Here is a 25005-nt window from a genome sequence, read left to right as displayed (position 1 = left end):
AGGGACTTAAAAAAATTATTTTCAAAAGGCAGAGTTACAGAGATAGAACACACACAAACACACACAGTGGAGTGAAGGGAGATCTTTCATTTGCTGGCTCCCTCTCCAAATGGCTACAATGGCCAGGAGCCAGGAACTCCATCCAGATCTCCACGTGGAGCCTTGCCACCTGTGAGTGGCAGGTGCCCAAGTTCTTGAGTGATCTTTCAACTGCCTTCCCAGGCACATTAGCAAGATGGGATGTGAATCAGCCAGAAGTCAAACAGGTGTTCACATAGGATGCCTGTGGTAGTGACTTAACGCATGGCATCACGATGCTGGTCCTGTGACACTGAGTAAGGTCAGTTCCCTGGCCCCTGCAAGTGTAAGGCAAAGCCTAGAGTGACTATGCCTACAAAAGAAAGTGTTTGAATTCTCAGGGTCATTGCTATGAGCATGCAATTCTTAGAAAAAAAATGACAACAAACATTTTGGTTTCTCGCAAAGCAAGCAGAAATAAGGCCCCTGATTCGGGCTTCCTGAAAGAGCAAACCCTGGTAAGCCCTGCACAGGTGACTTCATCTTTTGGACCCTCATGTCATATTTTTCCTCTCTCTGTAAAGTCATAAAGTCAAATGCTCTTAATTGACTGATTGCTCTGATAGCAATGGAAGTGGGGGTTGAGAAGGAGATGATGAGACCTGGCCTGAAATCCTTCCTAAATTATTGCATGTGAATCTGATGCTATTCAAATTTCTTTGAACCTCATGGATTTTTCTTTCATTATTAAGTAAAGACAGTAAGTGGGACTGCCCTGAGACTCATACGTGATTGGATGCAAATGATTTGCTCACAACCATGACAATGGTAGCATACAACATTACCAGGCACAACTGGTCTATCACTGAAGGGCTAATGGCCTGCTAGAGTAACACAGGTTTTCAAAGCTTGCAAAACCCATATACCCTGGACTTTGGGCAAAAGTCTTGAAAATGTTGGTTAAACATATCCCATGGTTCACTTCCCACGTTCACTTTGAGGACAGCTTCCAGAGAATCCTTGCGTATCAGGAAGCTGGCCAGACCTGGGTTTCTGGACCTGTAACGTATGTCACTGCTAGAGGTGACCCTCCCACAGGCCCACTTCATAGTCCTACCACACTATCATCAGCCTCCATGGAGTGCTGCCAGCACACCTCCGGGAGCTCTGCATTTACTTAGGGAATATTTATTGAGTATCTTCTAGGAATTTTGTTTATACTGTTCATTTAACAAACATTAATTGAGCATGTACTGTGTTCCTGGCATCATAGATGCTAAGGTGAGAATCCACCATCACTTAAGTACAGGTTAGGAGAGACATTAAAACCCAATTGCAACATGGTATGCCAACTACCACCAAGGACAGTTTCAGAACACTTTGGAGTCAGGTTCTTATTACTGTTGTTATTTATTTTAGAGGCAGCTAGAGACACGAAGAAGCAGTTAGTGAGCTCCCTTCTTCTGGTTCATCCCCAAATGCCAATAACATTTGGGATGGGTCAAGCTGAAGTCTGGAGCCAAGAACTCCATCTAGGTCTCTCATATGGGTGGCAAGGACCTAAGCACTTGAGCCACCATCTCTGTCTCCCAGCTTGCATATTTAGCTGTAAATGGAGTCAGGGGATAGAATCTGAACTCAGACATTTCATGTGGTACATGGGCATGTTAACTGCCAGGCTTAATCCCTGCCCCTGGTATCACTTCTACTCTAGTCTTGGTGTTGGCCCTGTTAGATGGTAGAGAAACTTTCTGGAAGAGGTAGCTTCTAATCTGAGCGGGATTAGCTGAGTGGGAAGATGTGAGAAGAGCATCCTGCAATGGAAAAGGCCCATGAAGTGGAGTGGGAATGGGAAGAGGAAGGCAATGTAGCAACCGGAAGTGGCAGCTAGAGAGATGAGCACCAGCCAAACTTAGTACTTCCAGCAGCAGAGTTAAACAGAGCTTGGCCTCCCCATTGAGCAGCTGAGTAAAATAGGCCTTCAATGGATATGAGAACATCAACAAGAAGGGATGTTTGGGCAGATGATTAAGAGATATACAAATCCACAAACTCAAACTCAAACAGCTGTGAGACTGACTCTCAAATGACCAAGGAGAGAGGCTGAGTCAGCAGACCACTGGTTCAAGGCAGGATTCTATCTGGGCCATGGGGCCACTTTCTGCACTTTTTGGCATCATCAACTATATCACTAGCTATCATCACAGTTGTTTAAGCCGCCACGGGAAAAAGGAACTGAAAAAAACATGCTTTACTGCCTTAAAAATCTATGTTCTTTTCTGGTTGAGGAAAAATTTTTGCTTTCAATAATAAGACTTTTTGAAGTAGTTAGGAAAGTTGGGGTGCTAGGACTAATGATGAAGGGGCTCTTAGAGAATGTCTTACCTCTGTCTGATGACTTAGTAGCTATGTTTTATCATGAGCTCAGGCAATTGGCATCCCAGGAGTCCCCATATCAAAACCCAAAATATCATATTCCCCTGCCTTTCTTTAAAAGCTTGAAAAGTCAAACTCTACATTTTTTGTAGATCACTTTGAGTAGTATGAAAATTTTAATGTTAAATATTCTAATCTATTATCATAGGACACCTTGCCATTTATTGAATCTATCTCAATTTCTTAAATAGAACTATACCAAAAAATGCATATTTTCATTACACAGTTCTTTAACCTCCTTGGCTAAACTCATTCCTAAGTAGTTTATTCAGTTTGATGCTCCTGTCAATGAGATTTTCTTAACTTCTTTTTCATGAAATTAGTTTTCAGTGTATAGAAGCACAACTGACTTTCATGTTTTGATTTTGTATATTACAACTCACTGAATTAGTTTATTGGCTGTGCTAGTTTTTTTTTTTTTTGATGGACTCCCAAGACTTTACATAAAGTCAGTCATGTCATTTTCAAAGAATTTAACTTGTTTCTTTGTAAAAAACCTATTGTTTTTCTTTATTCTGTAACTGTGCTGTCTTAAACTTCTAGTACTTTTAAAAAAAATAGTAATAACAAGAGTGAGCACCCTTGTCTAGATTCTGAACCTAGAATGCAAAGTTACCCTTTGTTGAGTATTGATATCATTCACGGGCTCATTATAAATGATGTGATTTTGTTGACAGAAATTCCTTCAATTTTCCATACCTAAACTTTTTTTAATTTTTAAAATTAGAAAGTATCTGAAATGTTGTCACATGCTTCTTCTGTATCTATTGAGATGATCATGTAATCTTTTCAATGATTCTTAGAAAGGCAAATTTACAAAGAAAGCTGAGCTGATCCAAAGTCGGGAGCCAGGAACTGCTCCCGAATCTCCCACATGGATGCAGGGTCCCAAGGACTAGGGCCACCCCCAACTGATTTCCCAGGCCACAAGCAGGGAGCTTTGTGGGAAGTGGAGGTGAAATAGCCAGGTCACAAACCAGCACCCATGTGGGATGTCAGCACTTGCTGGTGGAGGATTAGCCAGTGAGTCATCACGCCAGCCGCAATATTATGATTTTTATCATTTGTTCTAACAATGCGATATATCAACTGCTGATTTTAAAAAAACATATATTAATTTTATTTTAAAGGCAGATTTGCAGAGAGAAGGAGAGACAGAGAGAGAAAGATCTTCCATAGCTGGTTCACTCTCCAAATGGCCATAAAAGCCGGAGCGGAGCCAATTCAAATACAGGAGCCAGGAGCTTCTTCCAGGTCTCCGAGTAGGTGCAGGGTCCCTAGATGATGGGCCATCCTCCACTGCTTTCCTAGAAAACATACAGAGTTCATGTCCCAGCTGCTCCACTTCCCATCCAGCTCCCTGCCTTGTGGCCTGGGAAAACAATAGAGGCTGGCCCAAAACCTTGCAACCCTTTACCTGCCTGAGAGATCAGATGAAGCTCCTGGCTTTGATTGGCTGAGATCTGGCCATTGCAGCCACTTGAGAAGTGAACCAGGAATGGAAGACCTTTCTGTGTCTCGTTCTCTCTGTAATTCTGCCTTTCCAATAAAAATAAATAAATCTTTTAAAAAATGAGTCTGAAGTGCTCCTCATATTCAGTTTTCCAGAAAATTTTGCAGCAAGGTAACACTAATTCTTCTTTAAGTACTTGGTAAAATTTACCCATGAAGCCAGCTGGTCCTGGGCTTTTGTCTGTTGGCAGATTTTTTTGTTTGTTTGTTACTGCTTCAATCTCCTTGAGAACTGTTGTTCATCTTTTCTATGTCTTCATTATTCAGTCTTGGCAGAGCATATGTTTCTAGTTATTTATCCATTTCATCTGGGTTACACAACTTGCTATATAATTATCCAGAATCTCTTATAATCATTTGTATTCCATTCTGTCATTTATAATGTCTCATCTTTTCGGTTATAATTTACTTTTTTGATTCTCTGTCTTTCTATTTTTTCTACCTCAGAGTTGTCGATTTTTTATCTTTAGAAAAAATTACTTTAAGTTCAGCTGATCATTTCCTTTTTCTTCCTAGTGTCTATTTCCTTTACTTTTGCTATAATCTTTATTATTTCCTTCCTTATTCAAACTTTGGATTTAGCTTGTTTTTTCTATTTGCTTGAGATATGTAGTAAGGTTGTTTATTTGATTTCTTTAGTTCTTACTCATATAGACATTTATTACCATAAAATTTCATTTTAAGACTGCTTTTGTGGCATCTTGTAAGTTTTGGCACGCTGTGTTTCTATTTCCATTTGTCTCAAGAGATCTTTTGATTTTCTTTTTTTCCTCAACTCACTGGTTGTTCAAGGAGTATGTTGTTCAATTTCCTCATATTTGTCAACTTTCCAATTTTCTTTGTTTTTTAAAGTTTCATACTGTTATGGTAAGAAATTATCCTTCTATTCATTAAGATTCCTTTTGTTGCCCAATATTTGTTCTATCCTGGAGAATGTTTTATGTACCCTTGAAAAGAATATGCTTAACTTGAACTGTGATTATGCAACAAGATGGAGGAATCCACCATGGGGGGAGTGTGTGGGGAGGGTGGGGAGAATCCCAGTACCTATGAAACTGAGTCACATAATACAATGTAATTGATGAATAAATTAAAAAAAAAAAAGAATATGCTTTCTGATGTTACTGGCTGGACTATTTGTAAGTCTCTGAGGCACTAAATGAGTCTCTTATCAATTGGATATTTTTGGACCTTATTTTTTAATTCACCAAACCACTCTGCCTTAAAAAAGTATTTATTTGTAAGCCAGAATTACAGAAATAGGGGAATAGAAAGAGACAGACAGATAGAGATCTTCCACCTACTAGTTCACTACCCAAATGGTCACAGTAGCCAGGAATTGGATTGGAACAGAACCTCCCAGGTCTGCCATATGAATGAGAAGGGACCAAAGACCCAAATACTTGGGCCATCTTCTGCTGCTTTTCCCAGACAATTTACAGGGAACCAGGTTTGAAGTGAAACAGCTGGCACCTGCACCAAGGCCCAGTAGATTGCAGACATTGCAGCAACAGCTTTATCCACTATGCCACAACAACGGTCCCACTATGTGTCTTTAGATTAGAGAATAAAATCCATTTATATCTAATGAAATTATTAATAAGCACCTATTATTTTGGTTTTTTAATTTATTTTTACATTTATTTTTAAAAATACGTTTTCTGACTGGTCAAAAAATTTGATACATTTGTCCTGCTTTGTTTTTCTTTGTGATTTTATTGTTTTCTTTCAGTAATAGTAGCAGAAGCATATAAATTTCTTTTTGTCTTTTTTGTATCTATTACAGGTTTTTTTGGGGGGGGGTGTTACTGTGAAGCTTACAGAAAATATCTTATAGTTATAACACTCTATTATAACCTAATCTTAGTTACATACAGAAACTCTACATTTTATTTTTCTCTCACATTTTATGATATTGATGTTACACTTTATATCTTTTTATATTGTGTATCCACTAAGATATTATTGTAGCTATAATTAACTTCAGTACTGTCACCTTTTAGCTTTTTCACTAGAACTAAAAGTGATTTATGCAGCCCCATTATGGTATTGGAATATTTCCAATTTGACTATATATGTGTTGGTGATTTTTATACTTCCATGTGCTTTCATATTCTTAGCATCACTTTTTAAAGTCTTGAGATCTTTTCCATCACATTTACTATGCTATGAATTCAGAGGGAGTGGGTTCCAGCAGCCCAGGCTCCTTTCCATGGCTTCTGATGAAGTGGGCTTCTCTGGGTGGAGCAGCCTGGGCTTCGGCTGAATCTAGGTGTCTTCCTCTTTGGTTCATTCTTGTTTCAGGAAACTGTCTGGGCTGCTAGAGTGCTTAATACACTGGACTGGATATACACATTAACTCTCTGGGCAAGAATGGTGATTTATCTTGTTTGCTTACAACAGTGCCAACGGCATAACACTGATAACACTGTAGACTTCCAGTTTTGCCATGGCAACATTTACAGGCATTCCTGTTGAACTACACCCATTCCCTTGATGTCTACAATGCCACTTTCTTTATAAATGTGCATATATATGGCCCAAGGAGCAGCACTATGTTTTCTAAAAGGCCTGGAGAACAGGTATGGGATTTTTCTCTTCTCCCCGTTTGCATTCATCATCTTTTGGAGTTACTGGAACATGGCAGTTTTGATCAAAACACAGCATCTGTTCATTTTAACTTGAAGAATTCTCTTTAGCATTTCCTGTAAGGCAGGTTTTGTGGTGACAAATTCCTTCAGTTTTTGTTTTACTTGGATTTTCTCCCTATCTTCATTTCTGAAGGAAGGCTAGTTTCCCTGGGTACAGTAGTCTTTGTTGTGTTCTTTTGTTGTTGCTGGTTTTTATAAAACATGCTTGTTTGAAATGCCAAGAAACAGAGGCATAAACGCATTGTTGGGGAGAAAGAGAGAGAAAGAGAGAGAGAGAGAGCCCCTATCCACCGGTTCACCCTAAAGATGCCAGCAACATTTGGGACTGAGTCAGGCCAAAGTCAGGAGCCGGAAACTCAACCTGGGTCTCCTACGTAGGTGAAAAGGATACAACTACTTGACCCATCACCTGCTGCTACCCACTAGCAGAAACCTGGAATCAGAACAGGAGTTGCAACCCAAACCTGCATATTCTCACACAGGATGTGGGCATCCCGAGTAGTACCCCAACTGCTATCTCAATATTCTATTGGATGTTTTAGTTCATTATATCAACTCCAGATTCTTTTTTCTGGATTTCATTCCTTTATCTAATTCATTTTGTTCATACATTTTTTTTTTTACCAAAGTTGTCTGTGTTCCTTTGTATCTCATTAGATTTCTCTGGAGTGATTATTTTAAAAATTTAAAATTCTTGGGTCCAGAGTGATAGTGTAGTGGTTAAAGTCCTCACTTTGCACGCCCGGGATCCCATATGGGTGCCGGTTCTAATCCTGGCAGCCCCACTTCCCATCCAGCTCCCTGCTTGTGGCCTGGGAAAACAGTCGAGAATGGCCTGGAGCCTTGGGACCCTGCACCCGCGTGGGAGACCTGGAGAAGCTCCAGGCTCCTGGCTTCAGATTGGCTCAGCTCCAGCCACTGCGGCCACTTGGGGAGTGAACCATCGGACAGAAGGTCTTCCTCTGTCTCTCCTCTTCTCTGTATATCTGCCTTTCCAATAAAAATAAATAAATCTTTAAAAAAATTTTAAATTCTTGAGGCAATTCATAGATATGCATTTCTTTAGGATTAGTTGCTGGAGTTTAGTTAGTTTCCTTGGTGGTACTGTGTTTGCCTGAATTTTCATGATCTGTATAGCCTTACCTAGCTATCTATGCATTTGAAGGAGCAAATATCCCTTCCAGTTTTTAAACAAAGAAGGCAATGATTTTTTTCTTTTGGGTCTTTAAGTTGATGGGATTGCCTTCAGGACTGCAGGCAAGTAGGACTGGAGAGAGTTCACACAGCTATCTGGAGAACTGCAGTAGGTCGGATAAACTGAATGGTTTCTTTTTTTTTTAGATTTATTCATCAATTACATTGTATTATGTGACACAGTTTCATAGGTACTGGGATTCTCCCCACCCCTCCCCAAACCCTCCCCCCATGGTGGATTCCTCCACCTTGTTGCATAACCATATAAATTGAATGTTTTTTAGACCAACAGGGCTGATGCTGGGTGAAAGATCCACTTCAAGGTCTGAAGTTGGGTCCACAGACCCTGAAACAGGGTCTGTAACTGAGTGCGTGGATGGCCATGACCCCAGTTGGGTTCCTAATGACTCCGACCAGGTCATTAAGCAAGTAGGATTGGCCTTCTCTGTGGCTGAAAGGGCCTGGAGTCGTGTCACAGGACTTCCTGGCATTCACATTGAGACTGAAATTTGCAGACTCTACTGGGGACATGGGGGAGGCAGGGTGTTTTACCAAGCTGAGTGGGCAGGACTGCCTTCAGGTCACAGTTGGGCAGTACTGGCCCCAACTTGTTAGTTTAGCCTCCAAGAGCATGATCAAGTGTTTCTCCCATAGGGCTACTCCTTGACCAGGGTTGGGCTGACTAGAACTGGAGTAAAGTCAAAGACTGCTTTAGCATCCATGGCTGGGACCAAGCTCAGTGAGCTGTTCCCTTAGGTACTACTACTGTGCACACTCCCCGGCCCAACTGGCAGATGGTGCTGGTGGCAAGATTTCATGGGGGATGGTGCTGTTGTCTGTTTCTGAAGTCCAGAAGCACAGTCAGTGAACACGCCTACTCCAAATAGCATGCTCTGGGCTGTGCGTCATCAGGGTTCTACAGCTGCCTCTGTGGACCCCAGATTTCCCATGAATGCACTTTTGCTCATGGACGGCTGACAAAATATTGTTGACGTGGAAAAATGGGGAGTGGAGGGACCTCTTATCCCATCATCTTGCTCATGTCTTTCTTCTTAACCCCATTCCTCTTAGTTTATCCTCTGACTCCATTCTCAATACAGCAAATAATACAGGAATCTCCACAAATTCCAATCAGTGAAATATTATGCTAAACACTTAAGTCAGAAACAAAAGCTCATTAGTAGATTTGTTTCTATGGAGTTTCACTTCATCACTGAGAGTTGCTGCAGGGTGAAGTAAGGCTACTCCTGCAGGCTCTTTGAGCTACTAAAATAGCTGTTCCTCTTCCTCCTAACACTGCCCATTTTTAAAGGCTCCCTGTTTATATGGTAACAAGGAAAAACAAATATTGGAAGGTTCTTCTTTATATATGCAACTTCTTAAGAAAACCCTGGCATTTTCTGTTAAGTCTCTTCATTCTCCAACTCACGCTTCCAAGTTCTGTGAGGTACACTATGCAGGGAAAACAAAAAGGGTGTGAACGGAAGGAAAAAAATGGTAAATCTGGGGCCTGCATGGGGACATAGCGGATTAAGCTATTGTCTGCAGTGCTGATATCCCAGAAGGACACGAGTTCAAGTCCCAAGTCTCAGATATTTTACTTCCAATTCAGTTCCCTGCTAATGTGCCTGGGCAATCAGTGGAAGATGGCCCAAGTGTTTGAATCTCTGTACCCACGTGTGAGACCTGGAAGAAGCTCCTGGCTTCTGGCTTCAAATATGCCCAACTCCAGCTGTTATGGCCATCTGGGGAGTGAACCAGAAGATTGAAGATCTTTCTTGCACTGTAGCTCTGCTTTTCAAATTAATCAATTAATTTTGTAAAGAAAGAAAGGACCAGGATCCCCAGTCATTGTTGCTTCTCTCCTTGCATGGCCTCACTCTATGTTGCCACAACCCCACTGGTCTCCAAGTTTCTCACTCCCATGGCCAAGTAGGATTTAACTGAAGTAACAAGACTTTTTCTGTCCTTGGCTTGAGAAAAATATGCCCAAAATCTAAGAAACATTGTAAATATACATGGAATAGTTTCTTGGCTTGATTTCTTAAAGCTAAGTCAAGATTCAATTTAGCTGAGGCACCTTTAAGGGCCACTAGTGTGTTTCCTTTTCTCGTCTTTGGGTTGGGGGTAGGGAGTAAGCTAGTCCTTTTCCAGATCTTGGAAAAATAAGGGAGACTGAGAAATTTCCCCATTCCTTAAAGGATCTGCCATTGGTGTTTCCAGATGGGCCCTTCCTGTTTAAACTCTATAGTCCACCATTTGTATTCACTGTTACCCTGGTTTTTACCCATGGGTCTCAGCTTCTGGATCTTAGGGACATGGAGTAACATTTTTAATGTATTTGTGACATGCCAGACACTACCCTATAGATGTTACATATATTATAAGATAAGAAGGTAACTTTCCCCTTGGATCTTAAATATTTCCCAGAAATAAGGCCCTAAGCTTCAAAAAAAGCAGTAGTGGTGCCAAGCAATGCCCTCTGCAGCCTTCAATTCAAAGTAGAAAGAATACTAAACTGTAAAACAAGTAATGTACGCCTAAGCCAAAACAGTGCCATTTCATTTCCCTTACTGAAGATATCTAGATAACTTGATTGATCCTTTACTGTGGTCCCTTTCTGGCCCCTTTCTGTGAGTGTGTTGGTCAACGTGGCTTTTCTGCTGTGTTAATACTGGAAGGTCAAGTTGTCCCCAGGGATGGATATGTGCTAAGCCTCAGACTGCCCTAGACTAACTCAAGAAATGCTTTCCATAGTCTATCTCTCTGGAAATTCTGGATAGCTTGGACTCTTGCACAGCAAAGAGTTGCTTCTCCAACTTACTCATTATGCTTAAAACAGATCAAGTCTTTGGGAGACCACTGAGGTTGATTCTATCTTCGAGTAAGATTATTCTTAAGTTTTATAGCACCATTTGGCAGTCTAACAGAAATGAGGATGTAATTAATGGTGAGCACCATATTCTCCCTCTATCATATAAGTGTCTATTATATGAATTATTAAAACTACACCATAGCTAAAACTTCCTTTTCTCTTAGCACTCTGAGCAAGTAATTTAATCATTTTTCTGGTTTTCTTTGTTATTTTGAAAAGTAAGCTATTCGTTCTTTTTGGTAGTCTTTCTGTTCTCTTTATACTTTTAATATGCTTTGGTTTGTTCTTCTTTAGTTTCGCTATCAAGTATCTTGCAGTCCTCTTTCTATTTATCCTACCTGAGATTCACTAACTCTCTCCTCCCCCAGTCTAAAGATTGGGGTCTTTCATACATAATGGAATATACACAATCTTCTTCTCTTTGAAAAAATTACTTTACCCTCACTTGCTACTGTTCCATTCTGGAACCTTGATTAGATAGAAATTAAAATTCATTTGGGTTTTCATGTGTCTTATTCCACCCACCCCCATTCTCTTTGTGATATTTTTTCAGCTTTTTCTTCTGCTTAACTAATTTTCATGCTTAGTTTATCCAATCTACTTAACTTAACCTGTCCAGTGCATTTTACATTTTAGCTATTTATTTTTTATGTCTAGATTTTTTGTTTTGATTTTTTTCAAATCCATTTGGTATTTTTAGCTTCTGTTTCCTTATTCCCTTATTCACTGATTTTAACATATTAAAACGCCTGCCTATTGGATAGTTTGCATCTAATAGTTTCATATCTGAAGCCTTGTCATTTTCAAATCGATCCCTTGCTTTTGTCAAATGTCCCATGGGTTTCCCAGGCTTTTTCCCAAGGTACGTTGTGATTTTTTAAATTTGAGCTCATACTTTTTGAGAATTTTATCCACTGAAAGTTGCTGAGGTCTGGGTTAAAAATGAGTTTCTTCAGAGAAGACTTGCTTTTGCTTCAACTGAACGCTGGAGTTTTGCCAACCTGGTGCTCTTTAAAATGAAGTCTTGGTGTAACCTTCTTTGAGACTAGAGGCTTTGTGAACTCAGGCCACAAGCCTGCAGGATGACTGGCAGCTGTGTTTCAGAGAGCATATTGTGGCTTCACTGTCAGCTCCAGCCAATCGCCCTTATTTTTCCTCACCTGGAAAACCAAGCGTCCAAGTATTCAAAAGGGTATGTGTGTGTATGTGTGTGTTTCAAGTGGTTTCATTTTTACTATTAAGGCTGTATTTTCAAAGGACATTTAATGGGTATTATGACTGGAAATTAAACTCTTTGATTCCTACAACATTCCTTTGGCTTTTAGTGGGATATTGCTGTGTCATAGCTCATTTGTGAAAAGAAATGAATGAGAGGATTCACGTTTGACCCCTAACCAAGCACAACTGTTGCCAATTAATTCCTTCTACAGGTTGCCTGTTGACCACAGCCAACAAGATCTGACTTGTTCCCAGTTTCCAAGATATCTTGTGTTCATTCATGGCATCAGCAAGATTTCATACCTAAAATTTCTTTAAAAGGATATTTTCTTTTAGAGTGGAAGATTAATGATGATTTTTCCCATAAACAGCTTCTCAAAAGCTAAGAATCTGCTCATCTGCCTTCATATCACAATATAGATGTTTATTTACTAAATGAATGTACTTCACATGCGGGAGTAGTCTGTAGGATGGATCATTTAAATTTCTACCATGTTCCAAGAACTTAAAAAATAGTATGATAACGACATGGAGGTAAGAAAGAGCCTGGCAGAATTAAGGCTTCAATCATTTAGAACGGATGGAACATGAAGGTAGTGAATCCCAAATGGGAAGACAAATGGAATCTTCATACATGTGGGCTCTTCTTGAGCTTATATTTGTGCACCAGCATTTTGACCGTTGGGGATTGGTGTGCAGTTGGCACTGGACGGCAGTGGGTCAGAGTGGCAACAGGACACCACAGACTAGCCCACATAGGCATCTGGTAGGCTCACTATGAGGAATATGAGGAGCTGTAGGACAAGGCTGTGACCAGTGTCCTAAAGCTAGGATGGACTCGAGGGAGAAACTAAAGAACAGGATCTGAATCACAGAGCCACTCCAGGGTTTGCAGCTGCAGAATTTGGCTCAAGCAAGCTGAACTCTCAGAGGAAAGATCTGGCAGCCTGATTGTGATGCTTCAGTTCTCAGCAGCCTGGAAGAACCAAGCCCAAGTCCAAACAAAGAGGGTGTGGCAAGCATTGGCAGCAGAATCCCTGGTTGGAGCTTGGAGACTAAGCGATGTATCCATTATTGATTCGTACGATGCACTGGTCTGCTTCTCTCTGGGAAAATTTCCAGTCTTACTTAAACAGAAAAATGGCCTGTAACCTTGGAGCATCCAAATCTGACATTGTGCCCCATCTTTGATCACAAGGGAACCAGGTTGCCTGGGAGAGGTGCGTGCGCTTAGGCAGATCAAAACTCTGAGGGCTGCATCCTTGCTTTCAGCTTGATTCATACATGAACAATGAGCTGACTGATGCCAGGGCTGGGCATTCTGAGTAGTGGTCCCCAACCCCAACACTTCTCTGAACCTCCTCAGTGGCAACCCCTAGCTTCCCAAAGGCAAGAAAGGAACAAGAAGTCAGTCTGTGCAGCATTAGGGAGCTGCAGAAGTCATCTCAAGGCTGTAGCTCCCTGGCTCTGTGGCGCCAGCTCTGTGCCTGAGGCCTGGTCACTGTGGACTCATGACAACTGTGACTGATGAGGAGGTTGCTAACGGGAAGTGCGCTCTCCCTGGAGGCCTGCCCTATCCTCCTCCATTCCACCTTCCCTGGTCTGACTCCTGCCATTCTGAGCTCCAGTGCACACACTCACCCCACCTCCTATTCAGGGTCCAGCATCTGAAGTTGACCTTCCATCCCAATCCCTCAAATCTATCAAGAAAAAAGCAATGTTGTGCTAGCCCCTGGGGAAGATGAATGAGGTCAGGAAGAGCTGGACTGAACTTTGTCACCTGAGGGGAAGTGGAAGGATGCTCTAGGCAGAGTTGAAGGCACAGTACCCAGGTGATCCTGATGAGAATTCAGGGTTCCAGAAAGAATAAAGGCTAGTGAAATCACTAGGGGGAAAGTAAAGATGATCTTGAACCCTGGCTTCTGTTGGAACTGCAAACTGCAATCATCTGATAAGGAGAGAGGGGACACAGCACCTTCCCTTTGCTTTCTCCACTGTGGGGATGTCATGGGGTCAGGCTGCCATGGGGTCAAGTTCTTGTTCTTCTCTGTGGCTGGGCTGAAGGAGGAAATGTGAGGAAAGCCAAGAGATGCAGAATCAGGAAAAGGCTGTGAGTGAAGGGAAACGCAGCCGATCACAAAAAGGAAGAGTTCATTGAGGGTCAAATCTCACCACAAGGGCTGTGAGTGATCTCGCCCACCTACACTCTGGTTTGGAAGACACACAATCAGGCTGTTTCAGTGTGGACCACACAGAGCGCAGGTGGGATCCCTGGCTTTCTCTAACAGTACAGACACTTGACGTGGGAGGGTCATAAACGCTATGAAGAGTGTTTGTTATTCAACACAATGGGAACAGTTACAATGCTGAGGGAATCTCCTGGCAATGTTCCCCCACACACACCCCGTACTGAGAATAAGGAGGAACAGGAACTACAGGTCTGGCTGGGAAACCCACTCACATTCAACCTTGTGTTGGCTCTTGCCCTCTTCGCTCCTCCATGGAAAAGGGTATGCACACCTGCTCAAATGCCAAGGGAACGTTCATGGTGGTCAGGACAACAGGTGTAAATGGGGCAACACTAATAAAACCACATTTCACCTGCTACCAACTCAAACCTTGCTTAGGGAAATGTATGTATTAACATTCTTGGTTTTAACACCTGATACTCCCCACCCAGAGTTTCAGGCCGAAGATACTTCCTAGGGAAGTTGAATATTTTTTCAATCTATATAAAACCTTGTGCAGTGTCCTTTCATGGGTTATAACTCTGTAAAATGCAAGTCTGGCAACTAATTTGAGCTCCAGGTTTTATTAAATTCGGGATTTATATAAGCTACAGTATAATAACTAAGACCAATGTGATAGTATATCTGAACCTAGTCCACTTTTGTTATAATTTCTCAGGGGTGAGTCCTTGGGGAGTTACATAACATAAAGTTTCATCTCTCTCATCTGTGAAACAAAAATAATAATCTGTACTTCAAAGAGTTGTTGTGGGAGTTGAATGAGACCCAGGAAGCCATGCACTCAGCAAACCATTGTTACATCATTATCCAAGGCTTTGGGGGAGGCATACATGGATGATACAATGATGACAAAAGCAAAGCAAGCCCCCAAGTATAGCCAATGATACAGTTACACAATACCTGTCTGAAAGGGGCTTCCAAAGTTATTCTACTTTTTCTCTGGTGCTGGAAACGCTTACTACTCACTTCTTTTCCTAAGTGATCCCCCTTCTTTATGCACATTCTATGTCAAAGGACTCAGCAGCCTGAGGTCAGTGAATTGATGGATCCATTGGAAAGCCTGTCTGCAGTCTCACTCAAATTCCCTAGTGGATTTACCTGCTGGCTTTGTTTCAGTATGATGGAACATAGGCCCACAAAGCACCTGTCAAATATTGAAATGGCATTGCTCTATTATAGCCTTCTTAAATTAAGTCACTCTAGCTGCCTTCAATCATTCTTCAAGAGAAAGGCCTTCTAGTCATGTCTCTTCCCTGGTCTCCCTTCTTCTGGGTAGTGTTTGTCAAGCCAGGTGACACATCTCTGAAAACCTTTTTGGTTTTCCCCACAAGGGTAAGGGTGATGCTTCACCTAGAAAGTGGAGACTGGGGATGCTGCTGAACTACTTCCAGTGCACAAGAGCATCTCCAGCAGCGAAGAACTGTCCACTCCAGTACTGAACAGAGGCTGAGAAGGCCTTCCTAACGGATGCACATTAGTCAAGGTTCTCAGTTGTGCACAGAGGAGTTTCCATTTCCACTGCCTTCATATTGTCACAGCACTTCTGTTAAACCAGACTGAGGTTCTGCCAGTTTTGTGGTTAGTGGTCAGTGAAGACCTCTTTCAGATTTGCTGCTGCTCACTCAGCACTGGTGTATCAGATCCGCACTGCTCACTGAAAGAAGACTGGGGGCACTCCTCCATGTGAGTGTTGGGGCTGCCTCACAATCTTTCCCCACACAGTGGAAATGCTCTAGGCCACCACTACCCACACTATAAATTATTGTTGGCAGGCAAGATAAAATCTTTTTGCTGATTTTGCAGCATTGGTACCCAAGTCATGATATGATCATGGTTCCTATGCTTTGGGGACTCTGCAATACCTCTTAGAGGCAGCCAGAAGGAACGGAGGATACACCAGACACTCCACAGTATCCAAGACTCCTGTATGCTCTGCCCTTACATCCTTTCCCAAGCACAAAGCCTGGACATCCATTTCCATGAATGCAGTAGTGTCTGAGCCAGAGCCAGGGCTGCCCAGGTCTTCTTTCTCCACATGCATTCCTTAAGCCTACAAAGGAGTGTCTCCTCTACCTTCCACCCACCAAACTGCTGCTCCTGCCTTCATCTCTCTAGAATGAAGCCGATCTAGACTTCACCAGCATAAAGACATACAGGAGAGGGAGGTAGAGATGAGGAACTATACTCTGCACCACTGACTGTTCAGGAAAACAAGCAATAATTTTGTAACTTGAGTAGAATCTAAGCTGCTCAGAAACCTGAAGCCATGCTCATCAATTTCTAGGAAATGGGATAATTTTGCCTTGAAACAGAAGGCTTTTTTCCACAGGCTGTTTAAAATGCAGTTACCCCTGAGCATCCTCAGTGAACTGGTTCGAGGGTCCCTGTGGATACTGAAACCCACAGAGACTGAGTCCCTAAAATGGCACAGTATTTGCATGTAACCTGCACACAGCTTCCCACTTAACTCTCCAGATAACTTATGCTGCCCAATACAGTGTGAAAGCTGTATGTAAATTGCTTTTATGCTCTGCTGATTGAAGAATAAGAACAAAAATTCACATTTGCTCAGTAAGGATGTAATTTTTTCTGAGCATGTTTGGTCCATGGTTGCTTGAATCCACAGATGCATAAGGCACAGATAAAGAGGGCTGACTATAGTTGCTGTTGCCTTTTCATGGGAGACTTTAAAAAGGACAAAAACTGTTCAGATATGCTTCCATCAGCATCTTCAGTCTCAACATTCATCAATCTCATCGCCTGGTCAGTTGACAAAATAATATGGTGGCACAACTTGATTAACTCAGATATTCTACTTGGCACACTTATGTTAAAAGCAGACTATGTTCCGATTAATGCCATGCTTGCTAACCTAATCCGGTGTTCAGCATTCTACACATTTACCCACCACACAAGTGGAGTTCACTGATGACTTATAAGGAATGTGGTATCTCTCAGTTCTATCATTGTTTGAGGAAACAGAAACCTGACCACAGACATCACTGATCCTTGAATGAAAACAAAAAGTGCTTTGTGTTTTCTTGACTGTGGACTCCACGCATCACACAGTAGATCCACAACACTCCTGTTCTCAGAAAAGGAGCTGGAGTCAACACACAAGGGCAAGATGAGAGGAGCCTTCCCAACTTGTGGCCTTCGTCTTCAGGCTCATCAGTACAGCAGCGAGCTACTAGTGTGGCTCCCGGCTTGCCCACCTCCTGGCCCTCCAAGCTTCATCTGTAGCTTCACCTTACATGATTTAACCCTTGCTTCAGCTTCCACCTGTAACAAGTGCTGCATATCTTACATGGTCATTGAGAAGACTGGACGAGATCCTGTAGGCAGACTCCTGTCTTAAAGAACAGGCCTGTAGACAGAAGGTAGCTACTGTCTGACCACTATCATAGATCTCTGACATGGCAGAAGTGGGTCCTTAAGAATTTGGCATCTCTGTTGCAATGAATAATTTGTATTTGCATTGTACCAGCTTTTACACACCTGTGGGTGGAAAACAGTGTAGGGCTGACTATGACATGCAAGTTGTATGGGTCACGTGCGTGTTCTCCAAGATGAGGAGAGTTGAAAGAGTAGCATGCAAGGCCAGCTGCAGTGGGAAGGGCTGAGCACAGCTGTTGGTTCTGCATTTTAGTTCTTTGTTGTTTCTCTTTCATTTTTAGTGAATACAGGGCTTAAGGCTTTCTCCTTAAGAAGAGCACTCCAGCCTTATATGTCCCTAAGTGGGGTGACTTCCCTTGTGTCCAGCTCCCAGCAACCGAGGGGCTCCCAGCACTCACAAGCCAGAGTGTGCATCTCAATCATTTCATGTATTTGTAATATCACCTGCTGCAGCCATTGGCCCTCCAGAGCTCTGCCTTAGCCCCTGATGGATCAAGGACTGCTTCTGTCAATAGACCAAGTGCAAGGTCACACAGGTTTGGAGTGGTCTGCCCTCAACTCCTTTTTCCCCATGAAAGCCCTATGACCTTCAGCGTGTGACATTTTACAGAATGGTAGGCTATGCAGGAATGTACATTTTATCTGACTCAATTTCTTTCAAGTGCTGCATAAGGCAGCAGAAGCTGCAGCAAAGACATGGAAAGGAAGTGAATACAACCATGCAAGGCAGGATATCGGCACATTCGGCCCATGGCCAGGCTGCCAAGCCAGGCCCTCACTCTGCAAAGCCAGCTCTGAGGCCCTGAGCACTCCAGGGTGGGGCTTAAGATCCGTTCCTTGCCAGGACAGCAGAAATAACAGCCTTTCTTTGTTTTTCTGTCTTGGGCAAAGTCAGAAGCAGTGAGCATTAGCTAAATGCATGCATTTTAGAATAAAATAATTCCCTTTGCTTTCATGAAAATGCATTCTGATCCTCCTGGGTATCCCCAGATTTAAGTACTCCCTACATCCCTAGAATTCCTGTGAGAATTTTTGTTCTTCTCTTTACTGAAGCCCTGATCACATTCTGCCCTTTATAATTACAAAGCAGTGTATATGTCTCTCTGTGTGTGCATGCGCACCACAATTCTAAACTACGTAAGTTCCTTAAGGGCAAGGATTTTGTTAATTTCACCAGCATGTTTCCATCAAATAGTAAGCGTATATATGAAATGCACCGGTCTTCCAGAATTGCTGATTTTTATTTGGGTCCTTTTTGTGAGTCATGTCAGACAAAAACACGCTGTGAATTCTAATGTGGTGGTTAGAATGCATGGTTTGGCATGAAAACTTTTCCTGTAGCATAGCTAATGGAAATTATTTGGGGAAAGTCAAGACTGGAAGGCAGTGGAAGAATACCTTGTGTGAAATATTTTATTCATCTTTTAAAAAATTAATAAGCAAGCAGACAGGAATTATTTAATTTGGCTGCTCTGATGGTTCCTGCCTCTCTTCCCAAGGCTGCAGAGTTGAGCTGCTTCCCCAGGGGAATGCCAGTACTGAGGAAGCCTCAAGGTGAATCCTGCCTACAGAACTTGCTGGCAGATGGCAGGGCTCTGTGTTGACAGCCAGGGAACTGTGGGCCCAGAGGGATTCAGGGACCTGGCTGCTGTGACCCAGGCACTGAGCCCTCAGGGTCCCCTTCTCCCAGTGGGTGTCCAACATCCCCCATCACTCCCTAAAATTTTGATCATGAATATGAGAAATTTTTAAGCATAAATTTAAGGTAGATTTCTACAGTGAAACTTAAGAGTTAGTAGTAACACATGAAGAGCCCTTTTTGGATAACACAACAACTCCGGGCTGGATTTGGGGCCCAGGGTGACCCTTCAGCATTAGCTCGCTAAGGCTGCTATGACAAAGTGCCTCTTAGAAATGTGCTGTCTCCTAGTGGTGGAGGCTGGAAGTCCTCCATCAGCGGCCTGCAGGGTCTATTTCTTCCTGGAGCCAGATGAGCCAGTCAGAACCATTCCTTCCTGCAGCTTCTGGCGTTTGCAGGTGTATGGATCACTGCTGTTGCCTTCACATCATGTCGTGCCCTGTGTGCACTGTCTGAGATTCCTCCATTCAGAAAAGGACATCTGTACTGGTGGGTTATGGGCCTGCCGTAGTCCAGGATGACCTCATCCTTGCAAATTCCATCTGCAGTAAGTCTATCTCCAAATAAAGTCACAGTCTGAGGCACTGGAACTTACGACTTCACATGGGAATTGGGGCTGGCGTGGGGAACTTCCCATCCATCGCATTTTTAAAAAGATTTATTTAATTTTATTGGAAAGGCAGATACACAAAGAGGAGGAGAGACAGAGAGGAAAATCTTCCGTCCAATGGTTCACTCCACAAGTGGCCGCAACGGCCGGAGCTGAGCCAATCCGAAGCCAGGAGCTTGGAGCTTCTTTCAAGTCTCCCACGCGGGTACAGGGTCCCAAGGCTCCAGGCTGTCCTCGACTGCTTTCCCAGGCCACAAGCAGGGAGCTGGATGGGAAGGGGGGCTGCTGGGATTAGAATTGGTGCCAATATGGGATCCTGGCACTTTAAAGGCGAGGACTTTAGCCACTAGGCTATTGCACCAGGCCCCATCCATGGCATTTTTATGGCAGGTAAAATGGAAATTACTTTTGCTCCCATTTTATTGATGAAGAAGCTGAGTCTCAGGAAAAGAGGTAACTTATTCAAACTGAGTACAGATCTGCTGCCTGGCTCAGGAATCCAGGTGAGCCAAGTGGTGCCTCCTGCTGCAAGTGAGGGGAGCCACTGACACACACTGGACCAGGAGGAACCAAATCAGCTCAACAGATTCCCTATTATTAAAGCTTCACTTGTTGCTTCTGTGGCTGCATCTCATGGAGCCTTGACCTCCAGAGGAACTGCTTACTCAAGCTGTTTCTTTTGAGTCTGTTGTTTCTCTCTAGTGGGCCCATGCCTGAGCCCGGGGAGCTGGCTACAATGAGCCTGCTATTCAGGGCAGAAAGTAAAATGCTCTGTGGCATCATTCTTTGCTCTCTGTGACATCATTCTTTGCCTCATCTCCCTTTTGTCCTGTCCATTGAGTCACCTCAGTAGGGTGTGGGGAGTGTGTGAATTGCCAGTTGTGTAAGAGTACGGCCCACTGGTGTACACTGGGGCAAGCAACAGTGCACATCCCTCCCAGGAACAACTGATGCTGGTGTCACCCTGTAGAGTCTGGGCTCCCCCAGGTAAAGCAGAGGGACACCCCAAGAGTGAGTCTCCAACCCCTGAGAAAGCATTGTAGAAAGTAACTAGTGCAGATTTTTAAGACAGATCCTAATCTCTTTTTAAAAGATTTATTTATTTGTTTGTTTGAAAGGCAGAGTCACAGAGAGAGAGGTCTTCCATCCACTGGTTCACTCTCCAGATGGCCACAATAGCTACAACTGGACCAGTTCCAAGGCAGGGGACAGAATTTCTTTTGGGTCTTCCAGATGGATGGAGGGACTCAAGCACTTGGTCCATTTTTGCTGCTATCCCAGAAATATTATCAGGGAGTTGTATATGAAGTGAAGTACCTGGGACTTGAAACAGCAGCCATATGGGATGCTGGAGCTGCAGGTGGCAAATTTACCTGCTACACCACAGTGCCAGCCCCAACAGATTCTAATCTCATCTCTGCTGCTTGTCAACACATGATTTCAAGAAAGAAGCTTGATCTTTGTTGCTTATTCCTCAGTGAGATGGAGATGAGAAGTTTCTTTACCTGATCAGGGTACTGAATGGATAAATAATCCACAAATGGTGCTGAAAACAACACACCTGTTATCCAGTTCTTGCATTCAGTACACGTAACACTTCTGTATTGGCTTACTTATTCTATTTTCCAGTGTCACTTGTTAATCTGTTAGCTTAAAACCAGTAGGCTACATATGAAAAATGTTAGTAGTGGTTGTGTCTGGATGAAGCAATTATAAGTAATTTTGTTGTCTTGTTTCTGCTTATTTGTGTTTTCTAAATTTTCTGTAATTAAACATGCTTACTGTTTTAATGAGAGAAAGCAAATTCCCACCGAGGATCTCTGGTGTGTTTGAGTTAGAAGATGGGGGATGAATTGCTGAGATTCCTTTCTAGGGGACACATATTCAGGAAAGAGCTTTTGTGGAAGAAAAGCTTCGGCGCCCTATGTGACGTAGCGTCCCCATGACAGATGTGTACTCAGGTCACAGTGTGCCCAGTGGAATGAAAAAGTAATTTCCTGTTTTCCTCTCTCTTTCCATAGCATCATTAGTATCATCATTATTCTGGCTGGAGCAATTGCACTCATCATTGGCTTTGGCATTTCAGGTATGTGATTTTTCACATTAAACGATTCATCTCTCACCACTGAACCTGTTAAAACTCAAGGTGGAATATTGGGAAGTGCACAGGACTTGACCCCCAAAACTTCAAAGTTGAGCATTGATTTCTTCTACTTATTGTACTCCCTTCACCTTAATCATTTAATTCCCTGGGCCTTAGTCTCTTTCTTTTATTTTATTGAAGATTTATTCATTTAATTTGAAAGGCAGAGAGAGAGAGAGAAAAAAAATCTTCTATCTGCTGGGTCATTCCTCAAATAGCTGCAACAACTGGGGTGGGAGGCAGGCTGAAGGCAGGATTCTGGAATTCCATCCAGTCTCTCACATTGGTGCAAGGCCCCAAGTACTTGGGCCATCCCCCACTGCTTTGCCAGGCACATCAGCAGAAATCCACGTTGGAAGTGGAGTGGCCAGGACTCAAACTAGCATCCATTCCAGATGCCAGCATTGCCACACTGCTGGAGCTGACTCTCTCATTTTAAATGCTGATCAGTAGTCAACCAACCAATCAAGACTTAAAGGTGACATCTGAGCTGACAGAGAAAGTGCTGCCTCTGAGCCATTCTCTCTGTGGTTAACATGGATGGATAATTTGCAGTAGAACTTCAACTGGCATGTTGAAGAATAGCTAAGTCTTTGCACGCATGTGTTTTACGTAAAGAGCCCACTGTGACCATGTAGGAAACAGCTGCCATCCTGGCATGGATGGTTAGTTCCTCAGTGCAGCTCACTGATGTCAGTAGCATTCCCCTTCCTCTTGTGGGCAGGCCATTTTTCTGAAGTGTCCCATCTATTATGGATGCCACCTTAGCCAAAGATTTAGTCAGGCTAGCAGCTGTCTTCCCAGAGGCAGATTGTTTACTCTATTTCCCATCAGTCACCTGAAACATTTATTTCAGTTAGTGACCAAAGTTGTCACTTCACAACTTTTGTTTTGATAGTCTTGGGTTTCTTTTTTTCTGTCCCTCTCTCCATAGCATGGATGTGCTGAGATTAAATAGCGATCAAAAGGCCAAAACCAACAAAACTTGGTACATACGTATTGGCCTAGAGAAGATACTGTGTACTCTTCTCTGCTTTCTTTATAATCATGTGTGTATTTTGGTTTTTGTCCATTTTCCTCATGAGTTCCAGTTATATCTTAGAGCTATTGTAAGTTTGGTTCCAGACCACAATAAAGCCCACTGTGCAATAAAATAAATCACTTGGATTTTTGCTGTTCATTGTATAGAAAAATGGTGTGTTTGGGGCAATGATGTAGCTGGTGAATTTTCTACCTATTGCTCCAGCATCTTATATAGGTACCAGTTTATGTACTGGCTGTTCCACTTAAGATCTGACACCCTGCTAATAGCCTGGGGAAACAGTAAAGGATGGCCCAAGGCCTTGGGCCCCTGCACCCACAAGAGAAACTGGGAAGAAGCTCCTGGCTCCCAGCTTCAGACTGTTAGGCCATGGTGACCATCTGGGGAGTGAACCATGGATGGAAGCTGTCTCTATCTTTGTATTTCTGACTTTCAAGTAAAAATAAATAAATCTTTTTAACAGTTGCATTTATATTATCCCATAGTATATTAAATGTACAATAACATCATGGCTGAAAAGCATAATGTACATACCTTAAGTTTGAAGTATTTTTATTTTTAAAGATTGCTAATTATCATCTGAGCCTTTAGCAGCCATAATCATTTTGCTGATGGTCTTGCCTTGCTGTTGGTGACTTGACTGATTGGGGGATGGTTACTGAAGGTTATGGTGACGATGACAGGTTCTTAAAAAAATTGTTTATTCATTTGAAAGTCAGAGTTACAGAGAGTGGGACAGACAGAGAAAGAGACACTTTTCCATCGGCTGGTTCACTTTGCAAATGGTCACAATGGCCAGGGCTATGCCAAGGCAAAGCCAGGAGTCAGGAACTCCACGTCTTTCACATGCATGACATTTGCACAAGTACTTGGACCATCCTCCACTGCCTTCTTAGCTGCACTAGCAGGGAACTGGCTGTGAAGCAGAAACAGCTTGGATCCAAACTGGTGCTCATGGGATGCAATCTCCACAGCTTGCAGCTTAACCACTATGCCACAGTGCTGGCCCCATGTGGCAGTTTCTTAAAGTGAGACAAGAATGAAGTTTATTGTATCCACCGTCTCCTCCTTTTGTGAAAGATTGTTCTGTATTTGTGATGTCATTTGATAGTATTTGAATTGTAGTCAGTTCTCTCAAATTCTGGCATTGCCTTATTAACTGAATTTGTATAATATTCCAAGTCCTATGTTGTCATTTCACCCTAACTAGCATCAGGTTCCTTCTCAAGAAATCATTCTCCGCTTCTTCGCTAGAAATAAACCCTCATCTGATAAAATGTTATTGTGAGATTAATTGTGATTGTGGTAATTCAGCCACATTTACAGGTGCCACTTTTTAAATTTTTAGTTCTGTTGCAAATACAAGTGCAGTCTATGTTAACTTCATCTACAATTAAAAATAAATTAAAAAAAACCATAAGACAATGATGAAAGAATTTAAAAATCAGGCAAATAAATAGAAAGATATCCTATGGTGATGGAATATAAGAATTAATATTGAAAAAATATACAAGTTCAATCACTTCATCCACTGAATCCTTGAGCCCATCAAAGTCGTATGTGAAGTCTGGGATTAACTGCTTCCAATCCCCTGTTAACAGTTGTATTCTGACCCTCTCCAATAGATCACAAATGTTCTCAAAGATATTGGGAATGGGGCTTGGCAGTGTGGCCTAGTGGCTAAGGTCCTCTCCTTGATCCCATATGGCCGCTGGTTCTAATCCCGGCAGCTCCACTTCCTCTCTATCTCTCCTCCCCTCAGTACATCTGACTTTGTAATAAAAATAAAATAAATCTTAAAAAAAAAAGATATTGGGAATGCTGAACCCTTTCCAGAAGGTTTTACATTTGTTTTTCTCAGATCCACCAAAGGAATAATTGTCTAGGGCAAGTCTGACCTTAAAAATGGGCTTCTTAAATAATATGACTTAAAAGTTGACATTCTTGATCCATGGGGTTACAACACAATGGATGCTGTGTTAGCAGGCATGAACACATTAACCTCATTATACATTATGAGAG

At 42.4% G+C, this 25005-nt stretch overlaps 1 protein-coding gene across 1 annotated transcript in view; it reads left to right on the top strand.

Annotated features, from left to right (window-relative positions):
* The first annotated feature begins 12432 nt into the window (after positions 1 to 12432).
* The window catches only part of VTCN1 (V-set domain containing T cell activation inhibitor 1), a 34874-nt gene continuing 22301 nt past the window's right edge, over positions 12433 to 25005 (top strand). Inside the window, exons 1-3 of the mRNA XM_058655298.1 lie at positions 12433 to 12438; positions 15485 to 15585; positions 21820 to 21884. Of these exons, the coding sequence (XP_058511281.1) occupies positions 12433 to 12438; positions 15485 to 15585; positions 21820 to 21884 (172 nt within the window). The remainder of the gene's footprint in view (positions 12439 to 15484; positions 15586 to 21819; positions 21885 to 25005) is intronic.

The sequence above is a fragment of the Ochotona princeps genome, chromosome 2 (genome assembly GCF_030435755.1).
Source record: "Ochotona princeps isolate mOchPri1 chromosome 2, mOchPri1.hap1, whole genome shotgun sequence".
NCBI classification, from domain to species: Eukaryota; Metazoa; Chordata; class Mammalia; order Lagomorpha; family Ochotonidae; genus Ochotona; species Ochotona princeps.
The sequence above is the reverse complement of the archived record's forward strand: the minus strand, read 5'-3'. Positions and strand labels throughout refer to the sequence as shown.